Source organism: Rhagoletis pomonella, unplaced genomic scaffold, assembly GCF_013731165.1.
Source record: "Rhagoletis pomonella isolate Grant_MI unplaced genomic scaffold, Rhpom_1.0 Rhpom_scaffold_00002, whole genome shotgun sequence".
Lineage (NCBI taxonomy): Eukaryota > Metazoa > Arthropoda > Insecta > Diptera > Tephritidae > Rhagoletis > Rhagoletis pomonella.
The window spans coordinates 51,514,912-51,532,013 of NW_023458556.1; the positions used below are offsets into that span (position 1 = coordinate 51,514,912).

Here is a 17,102-nt window from a genome sequence, read left to right on the forward strand (position 1 = left end):
AAAAATCTTATCAGGTGCCGCGAAACCAAAGGGAATGGGCTAGTATTCTTGATAAAATAGTAAACAGAATTCAGCTAACTCACAATCCTTGACAATAGAAATAAAAGTAAAAGGTGGCTCAATGTTTTAAAAATGAGTTTTTATTCATTATTTAAAATAACGAATAAAAATAACGAATAAAGTATTCGCAAGCAATTCATTCACGAATAATTTATTCGTGAATAAGTTATCTGCGAATAATTATATTACGGATAAAATTTTATTCGAATAATTATCTAAATAACAATTTATTCGAATAATGCCCAACTCTGTTTGTAAATAACAAAGAGGTTATTTAACCCGATATTGTTTTATTACTTTTTTATTCCATACAATAATAAACAATTTTATCCCATCTTATTTTACTGCGCTTCCAATAGAGTACAAGGCTGTCTAAACTAGTGTAAACTTTTTATTTTTCGAATCTTGATTCTACCCAATCCAAGTAAGGGGTGATCTGTACAGTGGTTTGTTTTTATAAATTCAAAAAATTACCAAAAATCAATTTATTTCATTATATTATTGGTTTATTCAAAAGAGCAGACATTTCCATTATTTATGGAAATCAATTTCAATCAAGTACTTGTCTCGACTGGCCTCGCAGTAGCACATCCTGTTAACCCGGTTTTCCAAGGGCTTGGTGATCCTTTCTGACTCTATCTCAAGAATTGCTCGCTCGATATTTGTAGTAAGGGCCTGAATCGTTAGGGGATTGTTCGCATAATATTAGCTTTTCATTGCGGCATCAATAAAATGCTAACGACACCGCCAACACTCCAAAATCCGCACCAAACTTTCACTCTCTAACGACGCATGTGCTTCTCGACGATCATGTACGGGTTTTTCGATCCCCAGATGCATTGCGACAGTTTTGCTTTTATACTTAGCCACAATGATAAAAATGCGTCAGGAAAGATGACTTTTCGATTTGCAATTAACGCACTATTTGGACTACAAAATATTGACTATAAGCTGGCATTTTATTGTGCAAGCATAAAGCGATTAATTTAAGTTAAAACCAGAGATAGAGGAAAAGATAAAACTGAAAAATGAGATATATTATATTATTCTATGCTATGATATTTTATGTTATATTGTGCTGTGCCATGCTATATTTTTGTCTTTCTTATTGATATTTTATGCCCAAAAATTGTTTACAGGTTAGTTTACATCTAATGCAGAGGTAACCACCCTAGACTATTTCGCGGCCATCGCCATAGAAATATAGTTAGCTCTCCTCAATGAAAATATACAGATAACAGTGACCTTTAGTTCCTTCCTAATCAACTTCAAGTTGACTTACAGTTTGATATATTTCGCGAAGGGTATGTACATACTCAGATGTGGGCAATTAATTACGTGCGTACTAAACTTTGGTATGCGGATATTATTTTTAGATACGAAGATTTTCTAATGATAATGAAATATAACTTTTATTCACTTTTACTATGCATTATTTCCCTCAGTGTATATGTATATAATATTCAACAATTGCAATAATCTCCTTTCTTTCTTTTACACAGGTCCGATGGATGCAACAACAGCACGAAAAGTTACGAAAAAAGCGTGACGGTTCCTACACCACCCTACCCGGCTACAGTCCATATGATGTGATAAGACCAGGTGGGGGTTTTGTTAGTGCATCAGGTCCCCGTCTTGCATATCAGCCTACAGCGTCAGCGCGTATCGGTTCACCTCTGCTGTCGCGCGCTCCACGCATTCAATATCGTGCCGCTACATCGCATAACATATTTCCCGATCCTCTATTCAAGGAACAGTGGTACTTGGTGAGTGATGTATGTAAGAAATTTTGTTTATTTTTTATTTTCATATTTTCCAACGTTCTACCGGTGTCAGGTAGTGGTGGTGAGGATTTGCACTTTTCTGGTTTTATTGGGCATTTGTTAAACTTAATTCAATGAATTACTGATTTTAGTGCTGCCTAATTTAATTAATGCAAATAATTTTCTTCTGTTTTAGTTTACTTTGTTTTGCTTGATTAATTTGATATTTATTTGTTTTCAGTGTATTTTCGTAATGACCGTATTTCAAAAATTAAGAGTAGCTGCATCTTTTTTAAGTACTTTAATATATTTAAATGTCCAGTTATGAAATAAAATTTTATTTCGAAATTTTGAGATAATTAAAAAATAAATAAATTAACGAAACTAAGTAAAAAAATTTAAGGTAAGAAATAATTTAAAAAATACTTACATAAAGAAAAAAAAAGATAAAATATAGTGAGCCAAAAAAATTTTGAAAAGTAAACATTTTGAAACTTTTTTTATACCCGAGCGCACTTGTGCACAAGGGTATATTAATTTTGTTCACATAACGGTTGTTTGTAACAGCCAAAACGAATCGAGATAGATATAGACAAATGTATACATAAATGATCAGAATGAAAAAAGAAATCGATTAAGCCATGTCTGTCTGTCCGTCCGTCTGTCCGTCTGTCCGTCTGCCCGTGTACACGATAACTCGAGCAAAAATTGAGATATCTCAACAAAAATTGGTATGTAGGTTTCTGTTAATCCAAGGTAGGTTGGTATTGAAAATGGGAGAAATCGGACAATAACCACGCCCACTTCCCATATAACGGTAATTTCCAGAAATACGAAAACTGCGATATTTTAGTAACTACTGAAGATAATTCACTCAAAATTGATATTTACAATAATTTTTAGACGAAAAATAAGAATATTATAAACTTTTGGAAAATGGGCGTAGCCACGCCCACTTATGGTTACATGTGTATATCTTGGTAACCGCTGCACCAATCTCTTCCAAACTTGGCACAGTTGTTGGCCTTCGCACAACATACCAAATGGCCGAAAATTTTTAAAATCGCTCAATAACCACGCCCACCTCCCATATAACGGTAATTTAGAGAAATACATAATCTTCGATAAATCAGTAAATATTGAAGCTAATTTATTCAAAATTGATACTTGCAAAATTCTTTACCAAGAAATACGTTTATGGTAAAATTTTGGTAAATGGGTGTGGCACCGCCCACTTATGATCACATATAAGTATATCGGTAACCGTTCTACCAATTTGTACCAAACTCGGTGTGGTTATTGTGCTTGCCACATATAAGCAAAACGTTGAAAATTATTGAAATCGGACTAAAATAACGGCCGCTTCTCATATAACGGTAAATTTCAGAACTGCTTGCAACTTCAAAATTTCGAAATCTAAGGACTCTAATTTACTCAAAATTTATACGCCCCGGCTTAACATGTAGCGGTAGCTTTCGGAAAGGTGAAAAACATGTAGTTAATACGTGCGCCGGGTATTTAATGTTCGGCTCCGCCCGAACTTAGACTTTCTTACTTGTTAAATTTTGTATGTAAGTAGGTTGCGAACTTAAAACTCTAAAAAAAATGGGTTTCACCTTAACGATAACAATAACCACAGTATTCACATAAAATAAAATTAAAACTTGAGGGCTAAAGGCAACGGCTTAAGTTTTAAAAATATTTTTCGAAATGATTTCAAAATGTCAAATATGAAAAAATAAGGATATTCAAAAAAGCTTGGACACTAAGGCTGCATTTCTTTATTCATTCGGAACGTTTGGAATAAACTTTTTTCTTTACTTATTCTTTAGAACGTTCCTGATGATATGTTAACGTATATTTCAAACGTATTCTGTTTATTCCGGTTGTGAAATGGGATTATCCGGAATGTATAAAGAAACGCAGCCTAAAATTAAAATTTTTTAACATATTTTGAAGCTATTAAGATCAAAAACAGAAAAAATATTTATGTTGATATATTTTCGTAATATTAATTTCATTGTTTGTAGTGATATGCTTCTTGTAGTAATTTCCGGAGCAATAGAGTAATTGAGAAATATATGGATAAAGAGTAAGTAACGTCTTTAGCTATTTGAAAATATAAAAAAAATTTAAGCTCCTTGCGAACACTGTTTTTGAAATAGGCAATATTTTCATTTAACTTTGTATTTTTTGATAATAGAACTTCCTATGTTCTCCAGCAGAAGAAAAATTTAATAAGTAAAATAAAACGTTTGGGTTTCTTAAAAAACTGCCTGCTCATCTGTAGTCTCAGTACCTCTCTTGCGCTTGGCGCGTCCGGTATTCCACTAAACAAATTTCGCTTTCTTAAATGCGCATTGATTCGCTCAGAATAGGGACGTTTCCCTATTAAATGTTCACTAGGTTCTGCCCTGGCGCGCGCACTTACGAGTTGGGCCGCAACCTACGTGCCGGTCCGCAAGAGGCGTTGTTGCTACCCGGTCCGATAATTCTGAAAAACGAATTGGGCGCTTTCACGGTCACCACCACGGCACACACAAACAAACACCATGGACTTTCTCATTGCGGACAGCAAAAGTGGCGATGCTCCTATTGTGGCTTTTCGCGTCATATCATCGTCCTATCTCCTTAAGATTGGTCGGTATCATTTTGGCACGAACACCGCTAATGGAGATTTTTCTCCAATGTATTATTATTATTAGTTGCCGGTAGAGTTCGCTCTTATCAGCTGGAGTGAAGACGTTTAGGGAAATATGAAGGAATACACAAAAGAAAATTTTTGTTGCGGCCAGTACGTGAAAATTTGTAAAACAGTTCAGAAAAAGTATAGTCCACTACTTTGACACCCGTTGACAAGAGTGCTTCTCCGTTGAATTTCACGGCCGATATGCTGGTTCCTAAACTAACTAAGTCGTATACTTTTTGAACTTATCATCAGTTACCCAAGTGAGATTTGAAATACATATTTTCTGACGCTTTGTCTTATGACCAGGATATAATTCGTTTCGTACTTATTCACCACCAGTCCCACACGCTTTGCATTTTAGCGATGATGATGCCATCGGCATATGCGCCAGGAATCGTATGCTCGTGTCAAAAATGTTTCCTGCGCTGTTCAGTTGCAGGTTAAAGATATCACATAAAAGTTAGTCTGAAACATAGTCTGGTAGCAACCGGCTTGGACAGGTCAATTCTTACCGAACTGGTAGCCTTGTTCAACTTCATTGTACATAGCCACATATATATAGGTAACTCCTTTTTGTGCTCTCGAAAGCGGCTTTTCAATCAACAAATAAATGGGTCTGCTATATTTTAATTTGTTGTACTGAGCATATGTCGTTGTAGAGTCCTACCGCTCATCGTCTACACTAATTTAGCCCTCCTCGACAGAGCACTCGGGTTTATTTTCTTCATTGGTTCTAGTGTCGTTCAGCATGCTTTGTACATCGGTCTCTAGAGTAATTTTATCTACAGGAGTCCACTTTGGTCCTAGAAATTTCTGTAAGTTCTTAATATTCATCTTAGAATTTTCGGCTATTTTACGGTCGACCACGCACCTCAAGCTCTTCACACTCACGGACATTCGGGTTGGTAACCGCATCTAACGCATGGATTGCTTACGTTACCCAGCAACTCTAGCTGCATACCCAGACGCCCCAATATATTTAAGTTCTAGGAGGAAATCCTAATTAAAAACTTGAATGCAGCTTTTCCCGCATATCTATATAAAATGTTTATCCAGCAATCGAATGAATATTTCCACCAACAAATCACTTACATACGTTGAAACATCCTGTGTTGTGTCTTCTCAACTATAAATTGTTTAACTTATTTGATCTAGCTATCTCTTTATGTGATTTTGGGCGGTTTAGGAGCTGTGTTAGTTTGCAAATTTAGCACGCATGTAAACTAAGAACGAAAGTCAAATGATTAGCAATAATACTCAATCGTATCTACGAAAAAACATTGCTCACGCAATCCCAGCTTATACATTCAACAAATATAAGCCAACAAAACCTTTCGCAACTTTTCTTGCATTCATCAGAATTATTGGATTTTAGAATTGATAATGCCACTGAACAAGCAGCCAAAGCAAACTAACAACATTGCACTCAAATAGACGCACAAAGCAATACAAACAACAACATAGCTACCGAGAATAGGAAATAAATCACAAGATTTAGTTGAAAGAATAAAAGTAAATAAGAGAAGAATAAATAAATAAATGAAAGAAAATGCAATTTCTCCAACAAGAACGATGATACGCGTGGCTAAATTGTAGTTTTACACCCAGAAGGTAAACCAACTTGACAACGGCCGCAACATGAGCAAAACAACAAGCAGAAGAAAACACCTAACTAGGTGCTCAAGCGGTTAACAAAAAGTCACAAGCGGCCAACGAAGAAAGCCAACCAAAGACAGAAGGTAAGCTGGCGACCAATTCTGCCAGCAGCTAGCGAATTTGCAGCCAGTTTCGCTGGCTTCGTGCAAGGACAACTGCTTTGTGCCGGGTATCTGCCGCATTATCCTTGCCGTCATGTGCTGGAAAAGTTTTAACATGCTAGAAAAGAGTAAAAAATAATGTGAGAAAGCGGAAAAATTTAGCAGAAACCAGCTCACGGTTGTGCGGTTACCCACAACAAATGGCCAGATACCCCGCCGGCACTTTGCTTTACTATGATTTATGTGCTTAAAAAGCAGCATAAATTCACAAAAATTTTTGAAGGGAAGTGACAACAAAACAAAATAAATGCAACGAAATGAATGCACAAAGTTATTTACGGTTGTATCAAAACGAGAACGGCAGATTGTCTCGAGCAAATGGCAATGGCAACACGGTAAATCCAGCGCGACTGTCACTTTTTATATTCGGACAAGTAAACGAACATCTTCAAGACGGCTAAAGAATGAATGCATGAATGATTGCTGCGTTGAGGCGCCATTGGCGATTCAAAATCAACGTTAAATGTTTCTACTTGCCGTGAAAGTTTTTAATATTTATGTTTACGAGTAAATGATGAAGCATTGAGTTGGAGCAGAGGTCTTATCATCTTCCTTCTTGGAAAAGAAAAAATTACTTCGTCTGCCTCCCTTTAACGGAAATGCGAAAGAAATTGAGTTTACATTGAGCGTAGCGCTTTAACCATTGTCATTCAAACGGCGACTATGCTTTAGGATCTAGTTACCCGAAATCGGGTTTCTTCTAGGAAACATAAATACTACCCCAAAGTATTTTTTATGGAGCAAGGATCTTGGGGTCGTGACACTCCTAATTAAGCTTTTATACCGCATGGTATGTGGCGGGGTGAGTTAGTGCCGCCATCCAGCATAGGGAAAGCAGGAGCACACCGCAGCGTGGGGTTACATACCTCCTTCTTTGAATTGTGGTCGTGTGGACTAGTAACTTCCTGGTAATCTCATATACAGAAATCGTTGCACTTTTAGCTAGAGGAAAGTTTTTGAACACCAAAATTATATAATCCAAGCGGACGCGCGGCCAAACCAAGTAAGCTGAACTTGGCTAGTAAATATACACTTAAGAATTTAACAAGTTGATTTCACCTCAACTTCTTGGCGTCTTTCCTGAGTTCAAGAAAACGTTTTTGAGCCCATCATGTTTAATGGAGAATATTATTATGCTAATCGGAAAACTGCAGGGAGTACAACGGCACGCCCTTGTTGGAATGGGTGGGGCACTTACAACCACCCCAAACCAAGCACGGATTTCTTAACAAGTGCTATTTGACATCGTAGATAGGACTGCAACAACAAGGGCTTTAGTGTTGCCTAGCTTACACAGGATTTGTACTTTTGGATATTCGCTTAGGTTTCGACATTAAGCCTGATGAATTTGAATCACTGCGTGACCAGACTGATGCCAATTGGGTATTTTTCTATCACCTTTAGGGAAGTAGGCAACTGTAAACTTCCAAACAGATGAGTCAAAGATTAGTGAAAGGAAAAGTAGATCAGACTTTTGCAGGGAGGTTATCATCAACCTCAAATGTAGGCTTACAGAACGCTGTCTGCAAGTGAAGTAAATATCTCCTCTGTTAGCAGCGTGACTTACAATGCACTCAAAGCTATCAGCGGTTACTTTACATCTATGTCAATACCTGTACAGACTTATGAGTATGGCTATCAGTTAAAATGTATATTGCAGGAGGAATTCGGATCCAGGCAACTCTTTTATGGGGTGAATTTCAGGGACGTTCTCGGGCGCTCAGAGGCGCAACTCTTAATTGTTATGGGATGTATCCACAGGACACTGTCCATTGGGTATTATGAATATTACGGCAGGTCTTGCTGTTCCAGTTGCTTAGAATTCGATAAATTAAATATGTAGTTAAGGCGCCACTATTTGCAGTGAATAAAGCGACTGATACTAGTGGTAAAAGTGCACCCCTGTTTGGGGCAACGCCCTTAACACGAGCTGAACTAAGATAGACATACATGTCTATTGTACATATACTGTACTGACCCAAAAAAACCAAATTTTTTTTTTTCTTACGCATACCCGCTCATTTTATTGGCTTTGTCTTAGAAACTCCCCGAATAAAATTGTATGCAATTCCGAATAAGCTTTGTGCAGATCGCGTGTTTTATTAATTTACTCATTTTACTTCAGTGTGAGCCTGTATTACTGTACTCCCTGCAGTACTAAGGCATAATATTTATTTAATCTTTGTTTTTGGTTTTTTACTAGGTAGTCAGGATTTTTTCTAAAGGACCATAAGTTATAATATGTTTCCAAAAATTTGCACAAAATATAGATATATGGGTATCAACTAAAAGAATACTTCGAAACAAGGTTAGTTATAACTATTATTTTCAATTATCCTTTTGGAACATGTCAAAAATATCCTTTAATAACATTATCCTTCAAGATTTTTAATTTTGATTGCATTTTGAAGAATCTTAGTTAAATTTAAAACCTAAAAAAATATATCAAGATATTAAGGATAAAAACTTCAAAGGATATTTTTAAAAAAATTACAATCCTGCCATAAAATGCGTTCAAATATGGGAAACATATCGATTTTTTTGGATTTCCATAGTACTCATAGACGATTTGGTAGCCTGAATTCAAGTTATTAACTAAAACTTCAACTAAAATCCGGCGCGGGTTATCGTTATTCTACAGCCGTAAAACTTCATATATATGTTATTTAGGCTTAAAAGCAGAAATATAGATTTATAATTTAAATTATAAATTTGCAAAAAATTTTGTTTTTCATATATTGTTGGGACAGTCTATGTATGTTTAACATACATACATACCTATAAGTTATTGAACTCATAATTTACATGCAGATATATCGAGGCATTCATAATTTGATTCCAAAGCGAGTGCCGCGTTTTCATCAATGAATTATTTTCAGAAAGCAGTCTCAAAGTGCTAGAAACAGAAGTGTGTTTGTTGTTGAAAATAGGGAATATTTTTCCTTTCATACATAGTAAATCGAAAAGTTAGATTAGCGCTAAACTCAAGCTTTGAATGTGGCTGCCACCGCACAGAGCACGTAGGCAAACAACATAAGGTGAAAAAACCTTCCCTTAGTAGTTGAACCACCGAGCGCCTTTTATATATCACAGAAAATTTAGAATTTTCGCCGAGTTCAGGTCAGTTAAACAATCTTAAATGTACTTATGGAAAAAGTGGCGCGGGACAGTGGCAGAGATAATGCTCGGTACTCTTCACCTCTTCCTCCCGTGCGCCCCGATCAGTCACTGTCCGGGATTAATCCAACTACTACCCTGAGGAAAGGGCTGTCAAACCGAGGGATAGCCACGGAACGCTTTACATACATTTTTGGACAGATTTTCCTGGTTATACGCTCTCAGTTGCATAATTTTAAGACTGCCACATATTAACAAGTTTTGACTATTTATTTTCATATTTTTTAATTTCAATTACACCTGTTTTAAAGAATTTTGGAAACATTTTGTGTATGCAGTTTTATAGCCCGTGCAATCTTAGTATCGTTGATTTCTGGAAATTTTTTTTTGCTGACGGTGTCACTCATTTTCTTCCATCAAAGTATGCTTAACATTTTTTTTATATGGAAGAAAATGAACAACACCCTCAACAAAAGAATTTAAAAAAAAGAAAAGGCATTTTGTTGCCACGTCAAACTCGCACTTATTATACTTAAAAAGTATAAAATTTTGGTTAAAATTCGCTAAATTTTTTATAATTTGCGCACAAAGTTTGAAATGTGGATTTGTATGATGTTTGTTAAAGAATTTTAACATTTTAGTGAGAAAATAATTGAACTTAATTAATATGAAAATAAATATTCAAAACTTGTTAATATATAGCGGTCTTAAAATAATGCAACTGAGGTACTGAGTTTCCACATTCCGCCTGGCCTTTACCTGCTCGATGAGATCAAGGGATCTATTCTGAATTGCTATTCGAAAAGCAAATCATTTGGATTCGAATATTTGGCACTATATATTCGTATAAGTCCTTTTGAGCTTCGAATCACAATACAAAGTAGACATCCAGCCTTTAACCTTTGTTTTCAAGAGGCTCGAGGTAGGCCCGCTTCTTGGGTAGAATTGACTTCACATATCTCCGTCCCTCTCCTTGCCAGCACGTCCGCTATGCAGTTGCCAGGAATGTCACTGTGTCCGAGGAGCTATACAGCACTTAAGGATCATTTTGAATAGAAACTTTTTGAGCTACACAGATACTTTTATATACTAATGTAGATAAATTACAAATTAATTTTACAGTGCAAAATGACATTTCTGTATTATGGGATTTATAAATATATAATATACTAATTTATTTATTTTTTTTTAATACATAAGTAGAATTGGTTCTGGTATTTATTCTCAATGTAAATATGTATGTAAATGTTTGTATCCTAGTTGTACAAAAACGGTATTTTAGTTTCGCGAAAGTAATTGCATTGGCTTCAAACATTAATAATAAGAGTAATAATACAAATTATATATTTTCTCATAAATACAAACTTATTTTGTATACTGGATCTGCATAATTCATCTACTTTTGCTTTTCTTTCTTTTACATATCGCATTCTTGCCTTTAACATATGATGCGTAAACAAACATACATCAACTCAATAAACTGTGTGCGAAAACTTCAAACAAAATAAATATCATCAACATTAACCAAAACAACAATGCCCACGCTCAATAGAATGGTGGCGCCAAAGATGGCCTCGATATGAATATCGGTCCCGCCTGGCAGAAAGGCTACACCGGCAAAGGCGTTGTCGTTTCTATACTCGACGATGGCATACAAACGAATCATCCTGACCTTGCTCAAAACTACGTAAGTACACAAAGTCTATAAATGCGTATATATATATAATTTTATGTAATAAATAGGTACGAAATTTTACAAGCAATAATACAAAAGATGCAAGCAAATCCGGCGGGTTAAGGTTAAACTTAAGAGCTTTGTTGGAAATCTACAAGGCAAAGTAGAAAACTTTTCCTTTGTACATAATTGTAATTGAAGACAATAATTGAAAAAGTCTGACAACTACAAAAGTTTTATTTGGAATCTAAATCAAAAACAGATTTGCCTAAAATTTTAGCGGTTACCGTTTGTCTATCCGTTAATGCAAAGTGTTTCAGGGCGTATGATTAACTTTTGCAATTAAATGCCGTTTAAAACTTCTCTCGCACGCTTGTGTTCACTTTGATATGCACTTTCAAAGTGTCGATACCTCTTTTATACTCGAGTGTTGTCTAGCGTGGTGTTTAAAGGCGGTACTCCTGCCTGCGAATAAACTGCGCTCCTGTTGCATATTCGGCAACAACCTCACTTAGCATTAAATGCCTAGTTATTTGTCTAGGACGATAAATGCTTTTTCACTTTACTCTCACAACTAACTTGTTTTTACCACTCTTTTCCTATCGTTTGTCCACTCGCGCTAGTTATTTTTAGCTGAATTCTTCTTATACTCGCAATTTCAAATTTACATATAAATGGCCAAAGTTTCATTGGATTAATGTGGCGGTCGGTCTAATATAAACGTAAATATTTGTGATATTTTCTGGATTGTAAACCTATTTGTTTCTTGTGGCACAGAATGTTAAGAAAGAGACGAAAGTTTATAATTTCAGCATCTGGTCGGCTTCATGTGTTTTTTTTTTTTTTTTGAAGGTTTGAGTAATGGTTTGGTTTGGCAGTGCTCGAGGAACTGAAACTCTAAGGCCCACTTGCAGAGCAGCAGGCTACCTGTATAACTGTAGCTCAGAGCTAAAAACATAAATAATTGCCCCAGCAATTTTCGATGGTTAACTTGCCAACTTGCAATAGAGATGGGCGGTAGATATCGGGACCCACGCGACCTACGGTACTGATTTCGAAATTTAGCTTTGCTCTCCCTTGCCGACTACGGTCAGAACGAATGTAAGGTTGGGCATGGCAATAGGTATACAGACAAGATGACGCTTGTCGTATTGGGGGTGGATACCATCGGAACCACGAAGGCGGGAAAGAGTAGCCTGACCGCGCTTGGTTTTGTGTGGAATCGTACCTCGCTCAGCTTTGGATAAGATGGGTGACGGAGCTCGAAGTGACATGGACCACGTGCAGGATTTAATTTGCAGCATTTATGCAAGTAAGCCAAGTACTAGACTTTGTTCTTGTAGAAGAGATTCAACTCTCGAAACTCACAACAGCTACTTTACTATTTTGCAGCAGGTATATGGAAATAACGAAGGCCAAGCGGCCAACCGGATGGCCACGACCACCAATAGATAACAACAGCCATATTCGACAAACCAGTCATGTTATAGGAACAGCTTTCTCGCTTTATTTTGTGAAATTCGGCCGCCTTATAGTACAATTTTATAGGCAAATTAATAAGGCAGTATCAAATTCTTTCTTCTCACTCTAGTTTCTTCACCTGATATAATTCAACCATGGTGGTGCCTACTTAATTAAGTACGCGCTGGGCTACTTAAGTCTGTGCCAGTTTTCAATGCTGCAAGCTTAGTTTAGGAAATGGTTTAGTTTAGGGAATAGGAGGGTCTCTGGGATACTGAAAAGAAATGAGTAAAAGAGTAGAAATAGCACAGTTTTCTCAGATGTACAAGTAGTTCTTCTGGCACTAGCATCTCTAATAATAAATTGTAATGCCGTTAGAATTTGCAAGTTTACGTTGAACTTTAACAACGCAACAGTAACCGATCATATGAAAATAAACGGTAAGGATAAAGAATCTATTCTAAGCAGAGACAAAAAGTGTCAATTCGCAGTAAATAAACTTTACTTTCTATTTGTCCGAATGACTGAAATACGATATAGGCACTACGAAAATGCTTTATACTCCTCTTTTTGAGATATGTGGAAATAAGTGCGATCTCGCTTTGATGCGGCTTGTTGCTTGGCGATATTTTATCGGGGGGAAGTAAACGTTGCATGGGCCAAGGTGTTTCTTGTCTTGGCCTGTTTAGCGCATTTATTGGATGGCAAGGATGCATGTTTCGTCTTCTTGAGGTTATCAACCAGCCGAGCAGAGGCACCATTCCAATTAAGAGTAATGATATTCCAGGTGCCTGCTCTCGTGGTTGTTTGACTTGCTGTGGATGTAATAAAAAGTAGGGCGCCTCATTCAAGGCTTTTTTGTCTCTTTCATTTAAGGCTTTTTTATTTCAAGCTAAACCACATCTTATTTTGCATCAAACAACCTTTTATTTACTTGACGGAGATTTATTTTTGCAGATTTTTTCGTAGGAAAACGATTTCGTTCTGTATATCACAGGTGTTTATTGTTAACTAGCAACTGCCTGTCTTGCTTCGTGACGCCTGAAAAGAAGTTTTGCGTTGACCAATACAAAAATAGTGTTGAAACGCAAAAACGGTTTGTAATGTAACCACTATTAGCTCAGGTTGAAAGGGCTGAAGAGCAAAACTTTCTTTATTGCGCAGGTTTAAATCTTTCTATTCCACGGGAAGAAAGAGTTTTCCCGCCCAAACAGGGTCATAGATGTTCCTACTGTGTTCTTTCTAATTCGTCACACTTCTTCTTGATATACCGATGACCCGTTGATGCGTCTAGGACATTTGTGGCGCCTCAACGATTTCGCGATTCTTTGCATTCATACTTAAAGCATACTTAATTCATCTGCAACGTAAACTTGTAGAGGGGTATCAAAATATCTTGATTCCAGCGCCGTCTATGTTTTGGGTCCCTTTTTTTTGCAGAAGCACTTCTTATAAAAAGTTAATACCCCTTAATCCGTACGACCTGGATAAAGGCGGACTCTCTAAATATCTCGACTCCAGCGCCATCTGTCGGCACAATTTTTTGAAAAAGTACATTTTAGAAGATGCAGCGTATCCGAAGTCGTTCGGAGTAAACAAATAAAAGTATAAAGCAGTAAAGCAGTAAGCAGTAAGAAAGGGGACATACACTATTTTTCTTATTTAACTTAAGGCCTCCTAATGAACAATACCTTAATTTTTTGTTGCGGTGTCAAAGCAAAGTCTCAGAGAATTCTGAATACTTTTAAACTAAAATGGAAGGTCTGTGGTAATAAATAGGACTCCTTACAGAAACACATTTTTTCCTTTGCCGTTTACATATGTACATAATATAGTGACGAACAAAAGTATTGGCACAGTGAATTTTTCGCAATATATGCAAAGTTTTTTATTCTAATTTTATTTTCAATAATCTGTGTGAAAATATAGTTCATACTACGGAAAAAAAAAATAAAAATAAAGTCTCAAGACTTTGTGCCAAACTCAGAAAAATTCAATAAATTTGCAACTCTCTATTCAGATTTTTTTTTTAGAAAAATTCTAAGTATGCAGTTTTTTAGCCTTTTCAAAAAGTGCAAATATGAAGTTGCTAAAACATCGCATTTGAATTTAGGATCAGAAACATCGATATATTTATTCTATTTTAAGATCCGACTGTTAAGGGTGAAAAATAAAATATTACGCTTTTCCAAAAAAATATATATTTTTTTCAAAATTGCCTTGGACAAATTTTATAGACTCAGGAGTGTACGACGAACTTTGCTTGGTATAATTTACATACATACATAGATATGTACGTTATGAAAATGGTAAAAATAAATGTATTTTTTTGACATTTTTATATCTTTGATATTTAAAGTGAACATTTACTAAAATATGCTTCCTGAAATGTAGACAATTTTAAATCAAGTTTTTTTTTTGGCTTTTTACAAAGAAATAATAAATAAATTTCATTTGAGTATCCGCTTTGTGTCATTAATACGTGTTGTGAATACTACAAAAATATATAGCGAGCCTGGCAACATCTCACCAGCTTAGCTTTTCGGTCGCACATAATGATATAAATGGACTAAATATGCAGCTGTTTACATTTTTTTCTATCTCTGCCACCAAAAAGGTAGTAATATTTAAAGTGAGCTAAAGAAAATAAACAGCCAAATCATCATCATTATCTGCAAAAGCAACCTTTTTCCTGATTTTTTTTTTATGATTTTATTTTTGTGTATCAATAACACCGGTGAGGCCATGTGAGACTTGCCGGGCATCTGTGTGTATTGCCGCTGGTGTTGCTTCATACAAACGCCTCCAAAGGCATTTTCTTTGCTATTTTAAATTGAACGCCGTTAACCGCAGTCATCATCGTTGTTGCGGCAACAATATTCTCAAATGTCATTTGCAGCGTTTTGGAATTGCAGCCAAGTTAGTGTTACTTTCATGCTTTAAATTTTTTCTTTATTTTTATTACATTCTTTCGCCTCGACTTTTCCTCGCCTAAACAGTTTAAGAATATTATTTGTGTGCAAGATGTCCAAAGGATCAGCAACCGGCAAAGTAGGCCGCCAGTCAAAGTCAAGCAAGTCAGCCGAAAAGCAAAGAACGAAGTAGAACGCCTATTTCTTGGCGTTTGAGAAAGTTGCTGTAAACACCCACAAACCTACACACACACACACACACACACACACATACATATCTAAGACATGCTAAGTCCGGCATCAGCTAGCTTGTATTAAAGTTTATTTTCATGCGGCTTTTATGCCATCTTAGCGTTGTCTTGTCAATATTATCTCCGCCTTTTAGCCTACTCGCTTTTTTTCACATCTTATCCGCTTTTTTTTTCTTCGTAACTTTATGCCTGTGAGCTTGTGAGGGTGTTTTCTGCTTCTCTGCTTTCAATTTAAAAATGTAAATTTTTGCAAACAAATCACGTGATTTCCAAGCGGTTGGGCAGCTCATTTGATGACCTTGTATATAAAAAATTTTCTTTTTTCCTTTATTTGCGTTTAACCTTCTGCTCTGGCTCTCTCTTCTTACCGTCTTTGTATTGTTTGTGGGCGGTCAGCTCAAGCAAAATATTTTTGGTGATATTGGATTAGGTTAGTCATTTACTCGCTGGCACACTCTGCTCATTCCTTTTATGTGATGCTCGATTATGAGTAATAGCGTATAAGTAATAGCATTTATCATCAAATCAGATAATGATGCTTCGAAGGTACAAAGCCAAATGAGCGTTTTGTGATTCGAATGGAAGGCAAAATGTGATTGAAAAGTATTTCAATTGGAATGGTAGAAAATATTAGAAAATCACATTGAATGGCTGAATAATATTTTATGCCTCAATTGTTAAATATTTTTTTCATTGCTTGCAAAAATACAAATTTCATTGCAAGTGTGTGCCTTATTATAACGGTAATGGCGAGTGTTATCGTTAAGCATCTTTTCGAATTTATGAGGCTTATAAATTTCCATATGCCTGTGTAAGCAAGTAGTATGTATCTCATCTTCTACGAAATATGAATAATCGAAGAGATTGCTTATAAGAGCGAAAAATTTAATTAAGCTTAAATCAGAATAACGAAGCTATTTTATAATTTAATTTGTCATCTATAAAAATAGAGAAGTAGGCGGTCAATTTACTTTAAAATTTATAAAAATAATGCATCTAAATACTTGCGAGTTCGTTGCAGTGTTTCCACTAGGGTGTTCGATTATTCGCCTTTTTTACAAAACCGGTTTTAGAGTTATTCGAAAACAGTTTCACTTCGAAAAAGTCAAAGCGGTTTGTCCGATAAAAAAAAAATCCATGATTTCAAAAAAAAAAACCTCCTATATAATATCCAAAAGAAACCGGTGGAAACTGGTTTAGAAAAACCGAGCCAATCACCCTACCTTCCACCTATCTACATACCAAGAGAATTGCAGGCAAATTCTAATTTAAAATTTGCACCTTCTACGACTAATAGCAGCAGATTATTGAGTGTTAAAGAGCTCAGGTGATAGCAAACACATACTTATCAGCGCTC

General features: G+C 35.9%; 1 protein-coding gene across 6 annotated transcripts in view; it reads left to right on the plus strand.

Moving 5' to 3' along the window:
- Window positions 1-17,102, plus strand: part of LOC118733783 (furin-like protease 2) — a 742,634-nt gene that overhangs the window by 587,721 nt on the left and 137,811 nt on the right. The window contains exons 1-2 of one of the 6 annotated variants that reach the window (XM_036463346.1): window positions 1,566-1,835; window positions 10,999-11,133. The exons of the other annotated variants lie outside the window; for them this stretch is intronic. Coding sequence (XP_036319239.1) covers window positions 1,572-1,835; window positions 10,999-11,133 — 399 coding nt within the window. The 5' untranslated portion in view covers window positions 1,566-1,571. Of the gene's footprint in view, window positions 1-1,565; window positions 1,836-10,998; window positions 11,134-17,102 lie in introns of those variants that run through there. 6 annotated transcript variants of the gene reach the window in all.